Source organism: Misgurnus anguillicaudatus, chromosome 19 (genome assembly GCF_027580225.2).
Source record: "Misgurnus anguillicaudatus chromosome 19, ASM2758022v2, whole genome shotgun sequence".
Classification (NCBI taxonomy): Eukaryota; Metazoa; Chordata; class Actinopteri; order Cypriniformes; family Cobitidae; genus Misgurnus; species Misgurnus anguillicaudatus.
Genome location: NC_073355.2, coordinates 11993039 through 12011812, shown reverse-complemented (window position 1 = coordinate 12011812; position 18774 = coordinate 11993039). Strand labels below are relative to the sequence as shown.

Sequence of the window (18774 nt, the reverse complement as noted above, 5' to 3'; positions counted from 1 at the left end):
GGCTTGACTAATAAGTGTGCTTAGATACAGTATATAGGCAGTTAAATGTGAAAATGTAATCTAAAGACAGGGTAAATTCTTTTCTGACATTTTTTTCGAAACACATTATAATTGTATTGCTGAAACTCACGTCAAAGACTGTGAACCTTGTATTACTGAATTGTGGAGTTATATTGTTAACAGTTTTTCCCATTTTCTGAGTTCAGGATTATTTGGGCGGGGTGGTTTGATGACACAATGGAGCCTCTGAAAAATGGCCCTGCCTCTAACACATTCACAGGCATCCATTCAGGTTGCAGTTGTATTTGAAAGTTGAGAGAGACGACAGCTTTCCCGTGAGTGGGCGTGGCTGCAGAGCTGACATCGTACACGCCCCCCGACATTTGAGAGACATTTGCCTGTTTTTGATAACTTATTTTATTTACTTGGTGTTTTTTTCATCATTTAAATTTGGGTGGTGGTTAATAACATATTTTTCTGTGGTGTGACAAACTGAGAACACATTTACTATCTGACTTTACACAGACTTTGAAGACTGTTACCATTAAAGTGAGATAGTTCTTCTGTTTTCCATAAAAAATAAGTAAATATTACCAAATAAAAAACAAGGGTTTGTTTATTAATGTGATAATGTAGTTATGTTATTAATTTTAAATTTGTTCTAAATATGAAGAGTTAAAACTCGATAAACGCCATAAAAAAATTAGTGACCCCCAAAATCAGCCAAATTACCAGGTCAGTATTAAAAAGTCAATTATCCATTTAACGCAAAATCCGATATCCACCGTGTTATTCTGTCATCTTTTCTCCATTTTTTCCAAACCGTGGCAACGCCAGTCTTCCTTCTCTGCAGAATGCAATAAATCCGCTTAACTAATCACAGCGCACCATTCCAAGCATTGTAAACAAAAATGGTGGGCTTTAAAGGTGCAGTGTGTAAATTTTAGCGGCATCTAGTGGTAAGGTTGTGAATTGCAACCAATGGCTCAGTCCACTGTTCACCTCTTGTTTTTGAAACACATAGAGAAGCTACAGTAGCCGCCACCGGACAAACATGTCATTGTTGGAGACTTAGTAAAAAGTTTGTCTGTTAAGGGCTTCTGTAGAAAAATGACTGCACAAAATGGCGGCTTCCATGTAAGGGGACCCTCTGTGTATGTAGATAAAACGTCTCATTCTAAGGCAATAAACACACAATGGTTCATTATGAAAGGTATTTATACACCACTGATAATTTAGTTTTGTATATTATTTAGCATTTCTGTCAAGAGATCCTTTTAAAAATTACACACTGCACCTTTAAATACACACGGAATCCTAGTTTGTACTTTGTGTTCAACAAACAAACAAACAAAATAGTAATTTTTATGGCATTGATAAACCTGTGGTGGTTTTCTGTGGTGGGCAAGAAACCGAATCTAATAATTTAAGCGAGGCACTCGGACAAAGGAAAAATGCCGGCTGTTGCTTGTTCTCCCGACAGCATCAAGCTTCTTTCATGCTAACACATTGACCCCAGGGGATCTTATGAAAAACCTTCCATAATTTTACTTAAAGCCAATGAAAATCGAGCAGGACCAAAACATTTTACAGCTGATCGCTGTCAAAAAAGTTCAGCGACGACCTCCCCAAGGATGACAACAGACAGTGTTATATATGACAAAGTAAGTGTCATGATTAATGGCATTAATGTTTTTTTTTTTAATCAGTGTATACCACTAATCAACTAAATGAATATAACATGGCAAAGATGAATGCACATTTATACATTGATTCAATAGATTTATAACATTTTGAAAAAACAACTTGTCATGGACTTATTGCATTTTGCGGAAAAAACTAAATAAATCTATAAAATAAAAATTTAAAAATCTAATTATGGATTTGAATTTTTTATGTTTTTATAACCTAAAGATACTATGTGAAAGTTTGTAACAGAAAATAATCGTTTTCCTCTTGTCACTTTCTTGGTATAGAAAACACGTTTTACCCAAATTAGTCAAGATGGATTTATTGCGTTTTGCAACCAAACTCTTCATATATCTATATATCTAAAGATCCCTGCATATTTTCGCATATTCATACATACATATAAACACATGGCAGGCTCTGGTAAAAATAGATTTATTTTATCACTGCGCAGTAATATTGTCTAGCTCCACTGAAGTTAGAAACAGAAACAAGTCCAATCATTTTGTACACACTTTATCCCATCCATTATAAAAACATATGGGAGACATTTGTGCCAGATACAAAACACCAGCATTTGAAAGTACATAAGGGCTGAATAAAACTCAACCATTATAGTAAAATAATTTTGTAATCCATGTAAAAACTCATGTAATGAATTGATTTAAGCAGACAAAGACCATCACAGATCATTCATACTAAAAAGGCCTTCAGATTACGAAACAGATGTTTTATAAAAGTCCTACATTTAGTTGAAAAGAGAGATGTTTGTGTAACTGCAAAGGGATTTTTTTATTCTCATAGGCCCTCATATAACAAAATCGATGATCATAGAGAAATTATCAGAGGTTTAGGCACTGCTGTAATACAGTAACAATTGCTGCCACATTTGAAACTTCAGGAACGTCTTGAAGAATAATGTTTTATTGCTTTTAATGATGTTTAAAGTACTGCTTGTGTCATAAAGATCAATGCCAGAGCATTTTCTGCCATCATTGAGGTGTTAGCTTGTTGTTTACTGATCCATCAGAAGCTGAACAGCTAAAACAAAATACTTTCCCTTTAAATAGATCTGACAGTGAAAAGGACGATGTGGTGGCATGTTGTAAAAGAGATACAATCTTGCTAAACAACCCAGAAAGCAGAAGACTGCGGGCAGGATCTGCACTGGATCCACTGGGAAGCGAACGACTTTGGTGTGGATCCGGTGCAGCTCCGGCCAGGAGTTGTGTGATGTCTGTGAATGTTTATTAAACTAAAAATATGGCCTATTTGATGTATGGAATGAATCAGTATACCCGTAATTATTGTGCCTTTTCGTAAAACACATCCCTTCTTTTATATTCCTGTGCCATGCAAAATACAAAATTATCAAGCTTACAGATTCGACTGTGAAATGTAAAAGGTAGAAACTTACAATATGTACAACATTTGATAGGCAGCCCTGTAAGTATATTACTTTCAAATAAATTATTATAAAATAGACTTCTATACTTTATACAATTAATTATCTCCTAAAAAAAAGTGTTCTCGAAAAAATCCTAGTCCCAGCCGAAATCATGGCCAGTCATACGGTAAAACTTTTTATTGAAAGGTCTGTAGAAGTCTCTCAGCCTTTGAATCACATCCAGATCGATGTTCGGGTGCGTGCGGCCTTTTGTTTTGCCCAGGCAGTGCGGCTTGCTGTTGCTCTCGGGTCTTTTCAGGCAGGGAAAGCCCTTGGCGGGGTTAAAGTGGAAGTGTTTGTGCGTGACCACCCTCCTCAAACCCAGAAAGTGCTGGACGCGGGCCATCTCGCCGGCGGGGTCGATGATCAAACGCTCCCCGCTCACAAACAAGAGCTGATCCAGAGGGAAAAACTGCAGCCACCGTTCCAGATGTCTAGCATACATGCCGATCTGGACGGCGCTCCATGAGGTGTCTATTAGATTTGCTGTGATGTTCTTAAAAGTCAAGCTCTCAAAGGAAGGGATGTCGGGTTTCTTTGAGCGAGTCTGCGTGTAGTCTGAAATCGCCCGGGTTACGGGGTCTCTCACCACAACTATCAGCTTGGTGTCTTTGGACATGGCGTGGATCCGGCCCGGCACCTCCTTGGTTACAAAGTAGCTCGGTGTCTTCTCCATGGTCAGCTGACCCTCCGATGTCTTCGGCATTAGTTCCCTATAGGAACAGAGAGGTACGGGTGAGTAAGTATTGAAAAAACATTCATACATCAGATATGAAAAACAGCAGGGTGATCATCCACACACATATCTTTTATTGTTGTTATAACAAAGCTGCTCAGAGAGATCGTCTCTACCTCAGGTGGTGTTCATAGATTGGTCACGGACTGTTGGATACATATTGCACAAACATGCAACTCATATAACTCGTAAAGGATCTGGATGTTGTAAAGTTACTCTATATCAATGATATTATATTTAGTCCACACAGAAGGTATCAATCTCTTTACAGTCCTCATAATCCCTCTTACAGACTTGTAATAATCCTTCAAAGCACTCCTTCAATACAGACCATGAGTTGAATCACACAAAGACTTGGACGTGAATATAAATTAAACAAAATGTTCCCTCAACATTCCCCATTTTTCCCCCGAGCTAAATGTTTGTATGTAGAGATTTCAAGTGTGTGATAAAAACTGATTCAGCAGTATTTGGCAACCTGCTAAAACTGGCAAATTAGTCTTTTAGTTCTAGTTAGCATTGGGGGAATGGCTAAAGTAGGTCAAGTGGGGTTTACACAAGACCACAAGTTACTGATAAGCTAACACACATAATGGTGAGAAGAAAATCAGGTTCAATGCTGTTTCAGAAAACACACCGATCATAAGAGGACAACAGAGCAAGTGTTGATATGAACTAAAACAGTTCAGTGCAGTAAAAAACTCTTTTTAGTCCAAAAGATCATTTGTTAAAATCAAACTGTTAAACTTTTGGGGTGGTTTCCCGTGCAGGGATTAGTTTAAACCAGGACTAGGCCTTAGTTTAATTAGGAAAATATCTAGTTTAAACAAACATGCCTTACTAAAAACATTACTTGTGTGCAGGGACGGATTGGCAATCTGTGCATTCTGGAAAAGTCCTTATTTTGTATCAATGCACACCAGTATTGTTTTTTCGTAAGGTTTGCTTGCAAAAACAACTTTAATGTCGTAACATAATTTAGGGCTAGTCTTGGATTAAGCTAAACCCTGTCCGGGAAACCGCCCCTTAAAAGATATTGTAAGCTGCTAATACAGTCCCAAAACTGTTTATTAAAATCATGTACAGTTAGAAATAAAAAGCATGAGATACAGACAAGTGTAACCACAATAAGTCATTATACAATTTCAAAAACACTATCAAAAATTGTTAAAATGAGGATGTGCTGCAGTCGCGGTCCTCTCTGGAGTTTATGATGAAGTACAGAGAAGTATTAAATGTATTAATCCACGATAACGTTAATCCGGTTTCTCCCTGTTAAGGCACACATATCAAATTTTAAAAGTACATAAAATGAAAGATGGCAATGTCGCAAATCTGTGATGTAGCAGGCAAGAACCAATGAGCTTTGATATCACTGCTGTAAAGCAATGTGTCGTAAAGCTTCTTGAGGCGCAATATCTGGATTTGAATTCATAACAAACTTTTTTTGTGTGTCATGGGAAAATGAGAACACAAATGTTTTTCATTTTAAAGTGTAGTCTTGTTTAATATTATGTAATTCCACACACATATTCTCGGGATCACATTGAAAAACCAGAGATATATTCTGCATATGAAGAGCTCAGATGCAAAACCCATTAAGTTCGTCTGAGATGTTTTCTTGTAACATTTAAAAAGTCCTTATTTTCACAATTGTCACTTCAGTCATTTCATTGAAGTCAAATTTGTTAAATACCATAAAAAATCCCCCACTTTAAAAAAAGGCTCCAGTCACTCTTCAATGTCCTTTCCGAATAAAGGTCTCAAAAATTCAGTGATTATCCTTATAGACGGTTTCATCGGACGCACGTGATACACGTCTGGATCCGAACTTTACTTCTGGTTTAATGGTCTGACTAGTTGCTAAACTGATCTCTTGAACAAATGCCTCGTCGAAAATAACAAATGTTGGTAATCTATGTGTTGTTTTTTTGCTTGTTATATAAATAAACTACGTTTAAAGAACTTTGTTGTTATTTATTCTTAGTGGAGTTTACCGGTAGTTACATGCGGACCGCGACAGCCGCTTGTTTATACTGTTACTGCTGAGACGGTCTATATATTAGGCAAACCTCCTTTAACAGGGTAAAAAACTCTTGCTCTGTGATGTACTGTACATGCATGCAGTGTTCATCCATTTTTTTCCTTCGACTTTGTGTTTAACAGATTCTGTCAACAAAGCGGTATTTCTGAAAGGGGTATTTATTTAATCAAATACGTTAACGTTTGAAGCTAACGTATTTGATGAACATATAATACGTGTCAAGAGGATTAAATCAATATCCTTATCTCAATTTTGACAGAGGTGGCGTTAGCGGGTGGATCTTTATATAATCTACTATAAAGTGAACGTAAAACTATAACAATTAAGCCACACCCTGCAACTATGGCTCAACAGATAAATATTTTCATAAAAAGATGGACACCGCATGGATATATTGTACCAAGGTGTACTTAAATTGAATTGATGAGTAAGAATTTTTTACTTATACCCCCCCCCCCTCTTTATTTTATTATTTTGATCATCAAATGTTTTCTTTCCACTCTTTTTACTATTTTGCTTCTTCTATATTTGAGTCACTGTCAAGAAACATTTAGTATATTGTTTGTAACTTATTTTAAAGAGCACCTATTACTTTGCTAAAAACAAAGTTATTTTGTGTATTTGGTTTATGGTTAAAAACATTCACATACCGTACATTATTGTTGCTCTTCTTAATCCGTCTTCCCTGAAACGCATAGATTTTTTTTACAAAGCTTTTAGTTCTAAAAAGCACAATGCCTCCGATTGGCTAGCTTACAGTGCGTTGTGATTGGCCGGATTACCCCTGACATCAGGAAAATGTGATGCTCGTTATCGTATCTGGAAGATCAGCTCACAATACAATATTTCAGAAGGGGGCTGAATTATGATAATGTCGGTCTTGTCTACGTCAACAGGCCCAGGAAGTAAACTGTTGCCTACAATCTGTGTGTTTTTTGTAGTCCAAGAAAAGAGATTTACCTTGAAAACGATAACTTGCGTCATCGTTTACTTTGGAATTTGTACCTTTTGGATATCTTTGACACACACCAAAGGAAATGAAAAATCATGAATCGGATAATTTGTGCTCTTTAATAAACTAAAAAGTAAAAAACATAACTTCTTTTCTCAACTGATGTCAGAAAAAACAGTGAACATTAACATATAATTTATATTTAATATTCAGATATTTTTAGAAACAAAAGGAATGAGGTTTATTTTTTAAAAAGATCTCTAGCCATTATCAGTACAACAGTCACAGATGCAGTACATTTCAAAGTTTATAATTTTGTAAACCTGTCATAATTTATTGCAGGATTTGCAAGAGACTCATTTAAGGACGGTAAACCGGCAGTTAACAGACAGTTTAAACTTTATTGGCCTCGACAGCAAATCTCTGCTTGCAAATAAGTGCAGTAAATGCTAAAACTGACACATGAAGAGGATATTTACATAAAAAAGTCATAAATGCACAGCAGCCTGTTTAATTCTATAGGTCAATGAAAGGGCGAAAAATGATCATAAACAATTTTTACTACAACGTTATAAATGGACCTTAGAAAAACATAACGTATTATTATACCACCCTTTCAAACTCTTAAACAAGATTAATGTTCATACAGCCTGCTTCAAGACTGTTTGAACAAGACTATTCTGCCTGAAACAACAATCGATTTATTAGAAGTCTGTGTTTACCTCAAAAGCTTTGACAGTGACAGATGTTTCAAAATAAAATTAGCCGCGAGGCCACGAGTAGGGGAAAACTTGCCGTAATGATTACGACTGCTAATGAGGTATTTATATATATAGACATTACATAGCGAAGAATGTTGTCTTAACCTCTCCTTCAAGACAGAGTTTAATAGATAATATCTAGGCAATTACTGGAGAGAAAAGAGGAGGGGTGAAAAGGATTTGTAGGAGGAAAAGAGGAGAGAAGAAAGCCGCTTTGGTTCCTTAGTGTATTGAGGAGTCGAGGGATGAGAGTTGAGCCTGTCAGGAGGATTGCAGTGGGTTGAGCTCATTAACCACCTACCACGTCAAAAAAAGCATGTGGTGCATCTTATGTAATCTTAGGAACCTTTGCTATTTCTCTCTGGACGCTCATCATTAAAATGGGCTGTGAAAAAAACATAAACCTAATGAGACAGAGACGCATGCGGTTGGAGAGGGCCATCTCTGTATCTCTGCAATTATGTTCACAGTCCCCTAGATACCAAACAGAGCCTTGTAAGCTTTTTGCAGCGGCCCAGGGGGAAGCAAAACACGAGTGATCAAACTTTCCACCTGATCCCGGCAAAACAGACCTGTGCCGGGACTGCATGGATTATTCATAAGAGCAGATAAGGCACCAACACGTGTCTTGTGTAAAAATCAAGAAAGAAATGCTGTTGGGGAAGGTACGGCAAGCTTTTGCTATTTGTTTTTCGTAACTAACTGTGTGCCTTGGATGCAATACCGGTCGAAATATTTCCAATCAGCATGGTTTGTTACAGACAGAGCTCATTATTATTAATGGAGACACAAAATGTAAACACATGCACCAAGAAAATTTGTGTTGTACTTGCTTGTGTAAAAGTTCCTGCTACTATGCTAATAACGTTAGCATCATAATGTTTAGGCCATTGTTAGCATGTTGCTTGAGGGTACACAGTATCATGGCAATTCGTAACTCATTTAAACATTTTAATGCGATCTGCTTTGACACTGCGTTTAGGGGTGGAGGCCTTCGTTTTTGCTTTTTCTAGTAATTGTACATCTTTGTATGAATCACACCAAATTACCACATTGTAAAATTGTTAGGCTATGTTGTTCCATGAGATCAGGTAAGATATTTCAAACCCTTGATATGGCTCTGATTCCTCTTTAAATCTTTAAAGGATTGTTTACGCTTTATTGTATGCCTGGCAAAAACACATCAAGTCTGATCCCTACTGAAAAAAAACTAAAAACAGCCTAAAGGGCGATTCATATTTCGCATCTTTTGCGTGTTCAAGTTCGTTATTTCAAATGTAGGCGCGCGGTATGGGCGCTCATAATGGAAGCGACGCATCGAGATAAAAACATTTCAATTTCTAGAATGCTGCAAGCCCACCGCAGGTCATGTGACAAGAACCAACAGAAGGTTGCGTTTTCTGCGCGGATTTAGACGCGAAATGTGAACTGCCCCTAAGCTGACATTAGCTAGTCTCCCAGTATGCTTTTAGCTGGTGTAGAAGGCCTGGTTTTTGGCAACTTTTTTTAGCTGTTCACCAGCAAAAACCAGCTGACCCACTAGCTTGACCAGGCTTGAAGCACCAATTCCATTGTAAACCAGCTAAGACCAGCCAAGCAGCTTAGCCAAGCTGGCCATGGGTGTTGTACTTGCTTGTGTAAAAGTTGCTGATACAATGCTAATAACGTTAGCATCATAATGTTTAGGCCAATGTAGCATGTTGCTTGAATTCGTACACAGTCTTATGGAAATTCGTAACCCATTTATACATTTTAATGCAATCTGCTTTGCACCCCCATGACAATGTGTTAAGGGGTGGAGGCTTTCATTGTAGCTTTTTCTAGTAATTGTACATCTTTGTTAGGCTGGCTCCGCCCTCCTACTTTCTTCTGCTTAATTTTCATTTCACTTCAGAACAACGTCTGGGACTGCTGTATAGAGTTTCGTTTTCTCCGGCAAAAATCTGCAGGTCCAATCAGCGAACAGCGGGGAGTGGCTAAGAACGCAGACGTTGAGGTCGTGCGCCAGACTGAGTGACATACGTCACGACCAAACATTAGCGATTGGTTATGGCAGATTCAGAGTGACTCTGGGCAGATCCAGTAGTTTTAAACTTCAACAAAGGACCCTCCTTTAGGGAAGTAACGCTTTGCAATGGAGCGTGGCCAGACTCTCTGTACAAATGAAATGAATGTACGAGAGTCTGGTTGGACCAGGCTACATCTTTGTATGATTGACACCAAATTACCACCTTGTAAAATAGTTCAGGTATGAGATCAGGTAAGATATTTCAAACCCTTGACATGGCCGTAGTTCTTCTTTAAGAAGATCGGTGTATGAATGTGTGAGTGAATGGGTGAATGTGAGGCAAATTGTAAAGCGCCTTTGATGGCCATTGGTCTATGAAAGCGCTATATTTATACATTTACCATTTATGCAAACTATTCCATTGTAAACCAGCTAGCATCCCGTCCAGGATTTTGGTGCGTCTTCCGGAAGTTGTATTTGTTGACCGCATACGCAATTCAGTTTAAAACATAAGATATACAAACGTAGTTTCATTCTTACCTTAAAATGTAACGGTTGCTTTTCTGTAATAATAATAATAATCCTCTATGACGTATGCGGTCGACAAATACGACTTCCGGGAGACGAACACAAAATCCTGGACGGGATGCGTCCGGGAAGAACGGCACGTATGGTCAACCTAAAACCAGCTTAGCCAAGCTGGCCATGCTTCCAGCTTTCCAGTCAGCTGGTCTTAACTTGTGAGTCAGTTGGTCTTTCAGCCTGACAATCTAAGAACAGCTTGACCAGCTAAAAGTGGCCCAAACCCCTCTAAATCAACTTGCTACACCAGCTTAACCAGTTAAAAGCAAGCTGGGAGCCCAGCTAAAAGCAATAACACACATTTCCTCACAAAGCTGATAATCTGCTATTTGAGGTATTGTAGTGCAAACAGTACAGGTTGAGTTATGCAATATGCTCATTTTCCAGCTCCACTAGAGTTAAACATTAGATTTTTACAGTTTTGGAATCCATTCAGCTGATCTCCAGGCAGGGCCGGGTCTACAGGGGGGCTGGGAGGGGCATTGCCCCCCCAGATTTTCCTTCTGCCCCCCCAAAAATGTCCAGCCAACCTTAAAATAACGGAGTCTCTTTACACAAAAAAGGTCTTCTTTAGGGAAGCGCTAGTGTTCACAGCTCTCACCCATTATCGTCTGATTAGCTTATTCAAACCTTTGAAGTCTTTTCAGCAGTATTTAATTCACAGGAAAAGTACTACTGTTCTCTATGATGGTAACTTTAAAAAACGCATCTTTAAAATATATATCAAAAACAATGCAATTTAGTATTACATAAACGTAATAACCCAACACATATTAAATTAAAACTTTTTTTTATAGTAAAACATGCCCAAAATAGCCCCTTATCCTTTCTTAAACTCACCTCATTATTTATTCATGCAAATACAACAGCCAATGGCAGGTCTCCAGCAGCATTTAATGTGTTTGTTTTAGACGTAGTTCTGTTTATTAAAATTAGAATATGCAGTTTGGTTTCTGGTATACTATATAGTAAATATAAATGATATAAGATGGTTATACAGTAAATATACAGTATTGTAACAGCTGAGCATCGCGTGCAGTTTTAAAATCAAATTTTAGCGGTTTTGTCATCGTCATTCATCAGCTCATTCAGCTCGCGTTTGAGAAAACTTCACACGCAAAAATCTACACACTTTTAAGTTCAGGAGGAGGTTTCACTCCGCAAGGTCATCGTAAGGTAAAACCTTGTATTTTATAATGGTGCGCTGTATTATAATATCTAATTTGCTGTGTTTTGAACAAAGCAGTGTGATTTATCTTTGGTCTCGTCGCAAATCACACTTACAGTATTTTAGGGCTTGTGCTTTTGTCTGGTGCTGTTATAGGCAAACAGGATAACCTTTGACGAATTTGTCATGCATGTCAATTGCTTACATGATGCAACAATATAATTATTTAAAGCATTGTGCTTTGTTGTGATATTTGAGGTTGCTGCAGCAGCATGATAGGGTCAGGAATTAATGAAAATATAGCTTATCACTTATATCACATTGAAAATACATTATTTTAAATGAAGAAAATGTTTGAGAAGTGGAAATAAAGTTCCTAATTTAGAATAAAGGCATATATAGGGTAGGTATAAGAATGGCTTTAATTTATCTATAAGTGAAATAATAGATTAAATGCAGTGTAAACATTAATAAAATATAGCTATATGTACAGCTTTATATTTATATCAGCTGCTTGCCTGATTTCATTAACTGTGACTAAATGTGTCAAACTAGTGTAATCATTATAACATTATAAATCATTAATCTAATTGCATCTACTTTTAAAATTTGAACGTGCAAAATGACATATAAATTGCCTTTTATTATAAGACATGCAAAGTAATATTGGATTGAAACATCCATAATTTTAGTGTATGAATCATTTTAGTCGAGAAATGGCTGCCCACCCAAAAATCCTGGCTGCCCCCCCAGTCCAGCAAGCCTAGTACCGGGCCTGTCTCCAGGTCTGCCGCTAGCACTTTTAGCATAGCTTAGCATAATCCATTGAATCTGATTAGACCATTTAGCCCTCAAAAATAACTAAAGAGTTTAGATATTTTTCCTATTTAAAACTTGACTCTTCTGTAGTTACATCATGTACTAAGACTAAATTTCTGCCCAGAAAATCGCAACTTAGTCTTGTCTTAGTACACGATGGAACGACAGAAGAGTCAAGTTTAAAATGGGAAAAATATCAAAGTGAAGTGTCCCTATAATACTTAGAGGTAGAGGTTTGTTTCCTTAGCAAAATCCACTAATAAATGGTCAAATGGAGTTTTTAGCAAGCAAAAATGACATTAAAGAGATGAAACCTGACAGTCCACCATAATAAAGCCTTTCACCGGCTACAATTTAAGATAAAGCTGCCCTGTTGTAAAAGAAAAAATAAACTATTCGATGGCAGGGTTAAATTAGAGAGCCTGCTGTGTGAGATGCCTGTTATTACGTTGTGTTTTGTCTAGAAGGAAGTGAGCTGTGTCTCCACTCGAGCATGTTTTTGAAGAGCTCTCTGTAAACCTGTGTTTACATTATCTGCTATCAGGTAGACTGTTCAAAGGCTGGTGTTTGTGCCTTTAAAGCCTCTTGCTGTTTGAAGTTCCCTCACAGTTTAAAATGCTAAGAAGATGACAGTCGATAAACAACACTTTGCAGCAGGGGCCGACACTGTTTAACCTGTTATTCTGCCTATGCAAATGTGTTTTTTGTTTAGTAAAGTCTCTCTGTTTTAATTCTTTAATGGGTGCGCACCTAATGTAGGTGCTGAGATACCAATGTGTTTGTGTGGGTTTTTATCTGGAAGACCGCACATCTGTAGTCTGTTAAATATTTCAGTGCTAAAACACCAGATGTTTTGGACATTCATGATTGAAAATGTACATTAAGAAGATGTATGGACATGATTTTCATGTATTTTGTCAATTTGTGTAATGAATTCTCAACATCTGAATGACGATTTGTATCCAGTGTTGATATACATACAACAGTACATATCTGCATATTTGATGATTAGCATGAAGGTTGGTATTTTAAGAGGGCAGAGACTCCCAAGTTGCATTTGACACACTGGGAAAGAATTCCTCTGGGAACGTCGCTTTCTCACAGAACTCATGAGGTTATAAAGGGCGATGGTATGCAACTACTTCAAATAATCGGACGGAGTATCTGTCGACACGTTCCAGACCTGCATCAAAGCACGAGGTTGTAGGCTGTTGGTCCTTTCATGACCACAGAGTGGCATCTTATCGATTGCATGAACCTCTTTAATTTCTCACAATTTTCCATAGGTAGATAAAAGACAAAAATAGATAACATAAAAAATTTATCCAACAAGTCTAAAAAAACATTAGCCATCTGGGTTTTGTATTATCCTCCCGTGTCCTTGTTAACGTTCAGAGTGAAACGTGTGGTTGTCATCTTTACATGAACTCAAAACATCTGCTTGACTTTAACTATGAGATATAGACATTAAGTGGTCTTTTAGTAGTCAAGGACATGTACAGGCAAAAAAAGCAATGTTTGAGCATTCAGTGGTGAAAACTACATCTAGACACCAATCTGCCAGGCAGTGTTTTATAGCATCGTAGGCACAATCCTAACACAAGTCTGTTCGAATACTTCAGTGCATTGTGGGATTGCTGTATTGTAGTAGTTTTTCCCAACCTTTTTCACTTCAAGGCCCCATAGTTGCCCACAACAATATTTGAAGGCCCCCCACTCACTACATTTTTTCCACATAAAATTAAATAGAACTTGGAATGACTAGACAGATGTATATTCGCTACTAAAATAGAAAAAAACTTGTTTTAGCTTATTTTAATGTTTGTTTTGTCCAATTTTTTTGTAATTTTAAGTCATCTTGAGGCCCCCTTGAAAATCTACTGAGGCCCTTCTGTGAGCCCCGACTCCACTGCTGTAAAGGATGTATGAGAAAAAAACTTATCTTGAAGATAGGTCACGTATGCTTCCTACAATTGAGAAAATCTTTACAGATCAGATTATGAAAGAGAAATGTTTACTGTTGACTAAAATAAAATTTAAACTATAAAAGCAAGTGTAAAATTGATTTTTTTGCACAATATTCATGTGTGTGATATATATTTTATTCTCCTTATTTTTAAAGTGCTGGTTTGGTTTGTTAGCTTAGCAACATGCTAATGCCTAACTTTGAAGTCTAGCAACAACTTTTTTAAGCAAACTCAACGGCAACATCTATACTTCAAGACAGAGGAAAAGTTACGAGCATGTTTTTAAGTATCCCCTCGCTCTGTTCCTCTCTGGGCTTTTTTTTCAGAAGGATCCTGCTGTGATTCTCTAAAAGACTTTCACCCTCTGAGCACATTTGCATACAAAGTGAAGAAAGAAACAACACAATTCATTCTAATTGCCTGCTCTTTCTCACTGGGGTTAATGCAGAACTTCAGGGGTTCCATAGATCCCTTTTCGAAACATTCAGCATCTCACTCAATAGATTGACTTTCAATTTACTGCCAGCATCTGCCATCCAAAAACAAAATACTGCATACAGCTCTGTTACACTATACGGATATCTGGTTCGGAGTTAGTAAAATAACCAACATTAATCTCCAGAAAGAAATACCAGAAAACATCACTGTTTATTATTATTATCCATTCCCTCCAAAAAAACGCAATTATGCTATCCCATGATTCAATGCATATTCAGCCAAAGTCTGCATTTTTATGCAGGGCCGCATTTTTTTTAAAATACGCCACACTATTGCCGCATAAATTGCAGATTTCTGCTCGCACAATATGCGGGCTTACATGATTTTATAATTCCCGCATTTTCGTAGCAAAAAGCCATATATATCTTAGCAGAAAATGTTGCATTTACTTCACACATGCGCAGAAAGCTGCAAACAGTTTTTGCAAGTTCCCACAATTTCATAGCATAAAATTGCATAAATATCCTGCATATTCGATTGCATTTTGTAAGAAAATGTGCCGCAAGGATTTTTTGCCCGTAACAGTTACAAAAAACTGTGTTTTTCTGAAAGAACTGATTATCTTAAAGGGACAGCGCTGTAACGATTGTATAATAGTGCCAAATGTCTAATTAATCTTCACTAACAATTTAAAACTTCTCAAGATTTTGTATCTGAAAATTGTTTTAAACTTGAACGATTCTAATATAAAAAAATTGGGCTTTTATTAATAAAGTAATAACTGAAAAGTTTTCATTTCGTCACATCAAAGTCCTCTATGTGCACGAAAGATAAATTGGATGAATGACGGCGCGCAAAACGACCATTCAAACTTGTGTCCCTTGTGAGTACTTGGACCTGAATACAACTATGTGGCAGTGACATGGATCACAGCGCCCCCTAATGTGTGGTTCAGTTTCTACATTTTTACATTCTGACTTTCATCATTTGCATTGTTTCTAGTTGCATCTGTAGTGATTTTTTAACTGTTTACTATGTCTTGCCCAAAGAAGTGGATTTTTTGTAAAAGTTGAGGTTTTGCCAAAAAACTTGCATGAACTTAGAGGGTTTTGCAGCGAAAGACAGTCAAATTTGTGAAATAAATGACTAAAGTGACATTTGTGAAAATAAGGCATTACAATTACTGACTAATAACATTTTCATTGCCATTAAAGTGAAATTACTGAACTTAAAAATTGCTCATTTACAAGAAAACATGTCAGACACATTTAATATTGTCTTTAAAGGTAAACAATGTTGCTAATTGTAAGCAAAACTGCCATTTCATGATACAGATTTTTATAACTGTGCACCAATAGTATTCTTTACATGAGAGTGTAAACACTATTTTATATAAATACAGCAATAATTCAGTACAAAGTACAACATGACCAAACCATATTACAGTCATGGTTTGCTCAGAAAGGAAAATTTGATGTTAAGATGTACGATATATTTCATAAATACAAACAAAATCACAAATATTAAGAAAGGAATGGCCTGTGAACCAGTCCTCAATGAAACCATCACCCCTGGTTCTTTCAAAGGCTTTGTGTTTAAAGTCAAGCTTCATGTACAGTTACAAAGGCCTGCTGTGCTCAGTCACCCCTACTACAGGGAACACATGGAAGACCGCTCTGTGTTGGGATAACAGTGGAGCAGAGCTCAATGTCTCCATAGGAGACTTGGCCACCTGGCTACAGGCTCATCTCTCCATGTTCCTGATTCACAATTAGTCTGTTGGGCTCCCCGGATAAAGCAGCTCATCCTGCTTTTTGCTTCCCCCGTGTATTCCCACTGTGCGGCCATAGTGAAGGAACTGGCGCTTCGGATTTCTTTACAGAAAAGTCTAAAACAATACAGAAGCTTAAGAGATATATTTGGGATGCTTTGGGGGCCAACTTTTGAAATGCATTTTCCAACATAAGCTCATATAAAACTGTGCTCCATGTTTAATTTGTTTTCATTTTAACACTGTAATTGTATACGGCACAATGGTAGTACATTTGAAGCTTTTTCATTGCAAAACTGCCATTTCATGATACAGATTTTTAGTAAAAGAGTAAAAATACCAAGAATCAAGGGTGAGGGTCAAACAAACCACAACTGACTGATAATGTTGTGCAAGTGCACCTGACTTAGAGAGGTGTTACACAACCAGAGAGCATAATGTTTATTTAGCTTATATTTGTCTTGAGCCTTTCAACCACTTTATCTAGTTCACCATTCCCAAACCTCTCTGTGCTGGAAACAAATTTTTCCAAGTCTGACATTCCTGTGATGTTTTCAACAATGTGTCATTTTTCTCTCCAAAAAGATGGGTTGTTGTTGGGTAATACATGAAAAAAACTCCAACCGCTGGGTTTAAATTGGATCCTTTGCTGGGTTGTTTCAACCCAAACTGCTGTACTGTTTTTGGATTCATGTACACAAACAGTTGGGTTTGTCCATATTTTAACTAACCATGGGTTAAAACAACCCAGCATTTTTAGAATGTAAAAATACAAAAAAAGATCAAGATTTTTCTATTGTAAATTTAAATGCCAAAGGCCAAGACATTAATTAAATTAAAATAATAATTAAATATATATCATGGAACAGTAGTGGGAATCCTGTTTAAAACTGGATTTAATACATACTCATAAACATTTTAACGAATATTATGTATATATTGTATATTATTTGAAATGGTTTTCTTAATAAATTGATTATATTCAGTACGATGCAGATTAGCCTGATAATATCTCAGGCTTAATCCGCTTTAATCCAGACTATGATTTCAACCATTGGTTTCCAGACTAAATACAAGTATCAATAACAGTACTATTGTTGTTGTTTTTTAGGATAAACTCACCTGTACCACTCGAGTCCTTTTTCATAGTTGCGATCAAAGAAGTGCGGCTCTGCTCCGACCGCGCGTATATCCGGATGAAGGCGCAGAAACTCCAGCAGCGCCCGCGTGCCTCCCTTCTTCACCCCTATAATAATCGCTTGGGGCAACTTTTTGCTCTCGGTCCCGTTCAGGGCACCTGTCACTTCAGAGTCTTCGTCGTATGTCATCTCACCTTTATTTTCCTCCCAGCCATCTCCTCTGCTGTCCGAATCGCTCTCGTTATTTAACAAACCCCTTGATTGGGTTTTGACGAACATGTCTTGGTTTTGGAGAGGTCTGGGTGCCTGTATCCTCCTGCTCCTTTCTTCCAACATGAAAGTGGGTATCGTGGAGCAGTAACCCACGCAGCAGTACAGCATGTACACCCAGAGTGACAGCATTATGCAGAAGACAAAAAGTTTATTTTTCACCTGTTGCGAATGGTGATAAAGCAGACTATATTCCATAGGACTCTTGAATGAATAATACCAATGTCCAACAGGGCATATTGGCACAGAGACTTGTTATTCCGCATAAATCCCTAAAACATGCAGGCATCTCAGCCAGAGAGGAGAAACAAGCGAAGGAACAGCCGGTAGATAATAAATACATTTCATTTTGGTCCTGGAGTATTGGAGATGTAGATACTCATTGCTGCGTGTCTTTGCGCATCACTCCGTCTCCCCCCACAGCTGAATATCATCTGAGTAAAGCACGGGGCCCGGCGCGATATTAAAATGAGAGGGCGGGAGATTGGCAGTGGCTTCGACCAATCAGAGCGCAAAGATTATAATCTCTGTCCTCACGTACTTTTTTAATGGTTTGAAATTTCGTATGCAGAAATAAAAAAAATCATATTTTAACATTTTTAATTTAATGGTAATCAGAATTAAAAAATAAATCATGTCAATATAAATCATGTCAATAAAATAATTGTTTAAATGTTTTTAAAGTGGTTAACTGTATAACTTTATTTACATTTTACAAGCTCTCAGAACACAAAGGTTCAAAAGTTATCACTGGGACCGTACCTTTTCAAAAATACAGTTTTAAGATACCAAAAGAGTTTATATTAGTACCTGAAAGGTACATGTTTGTTCCTCACAGCTAGGCTACATATCTGTACCTGGTGCATATTAGGACCTTAAAAAAGTACAGTCCCAGTGATAGCTTTTGTATCATTATTTCTGACTTTAAGATTTTTCAACTGCAGATTAACAAAACCATTTTCAGATCAAAAGTCCGTTACAAA

The 18774-nt window shown here is 37.2% G+C and overlaps 1 protein-coding gene across 1 annotated transcript; it reads right to left on the bottom strand.

Annotated features, from left to right (window-relative positions):
• Nucleotides 1-2108: 2108 nt before the first annotated feature.
• Nucleotides 2109-18219, bottom strand: hs3st3b1a (heparan sulfate (glucosamine) 3-O-sulfotransferase 3B1a). The gene is made up of 2 exons (XM_055187292.2): nucleotides 17505-18219; nucleotides 2109-3849 (listed from the first exon to the last, which is right to left on the bottom strand). Exons 1-2 carry the CDS (start codon nucleotides 17987-17989, stop codon nucleotides 3231-3233), a joined length of 1104 nt encoding a protein of 367 aa, XP_055043267.2. The 5' UTR covers nucleotides 17990-18219; the 3' UTR covers nucleotides 2109-3230.
• Nucleotides 18220-18774: the final 555 nt, after the last annotated feature.

Bases quoted from the DNA above. Each gene is read 5' to 3' on its own strand.
- hs3st3b1a (XM_055187292.2), bottom strand. From the start codon at position 17,989: ATGGAATATAGTCTGCTTTATCACCATTCGCAACAGGTGAAAAATAAA. The intron at 3,850-17,504 runs GTGAGTTTATCC...CTGTTCCTATAG, and splicing joins AAAGGACTCGAGTGGTACAG to GGAACTAATGCCGAAGACAT.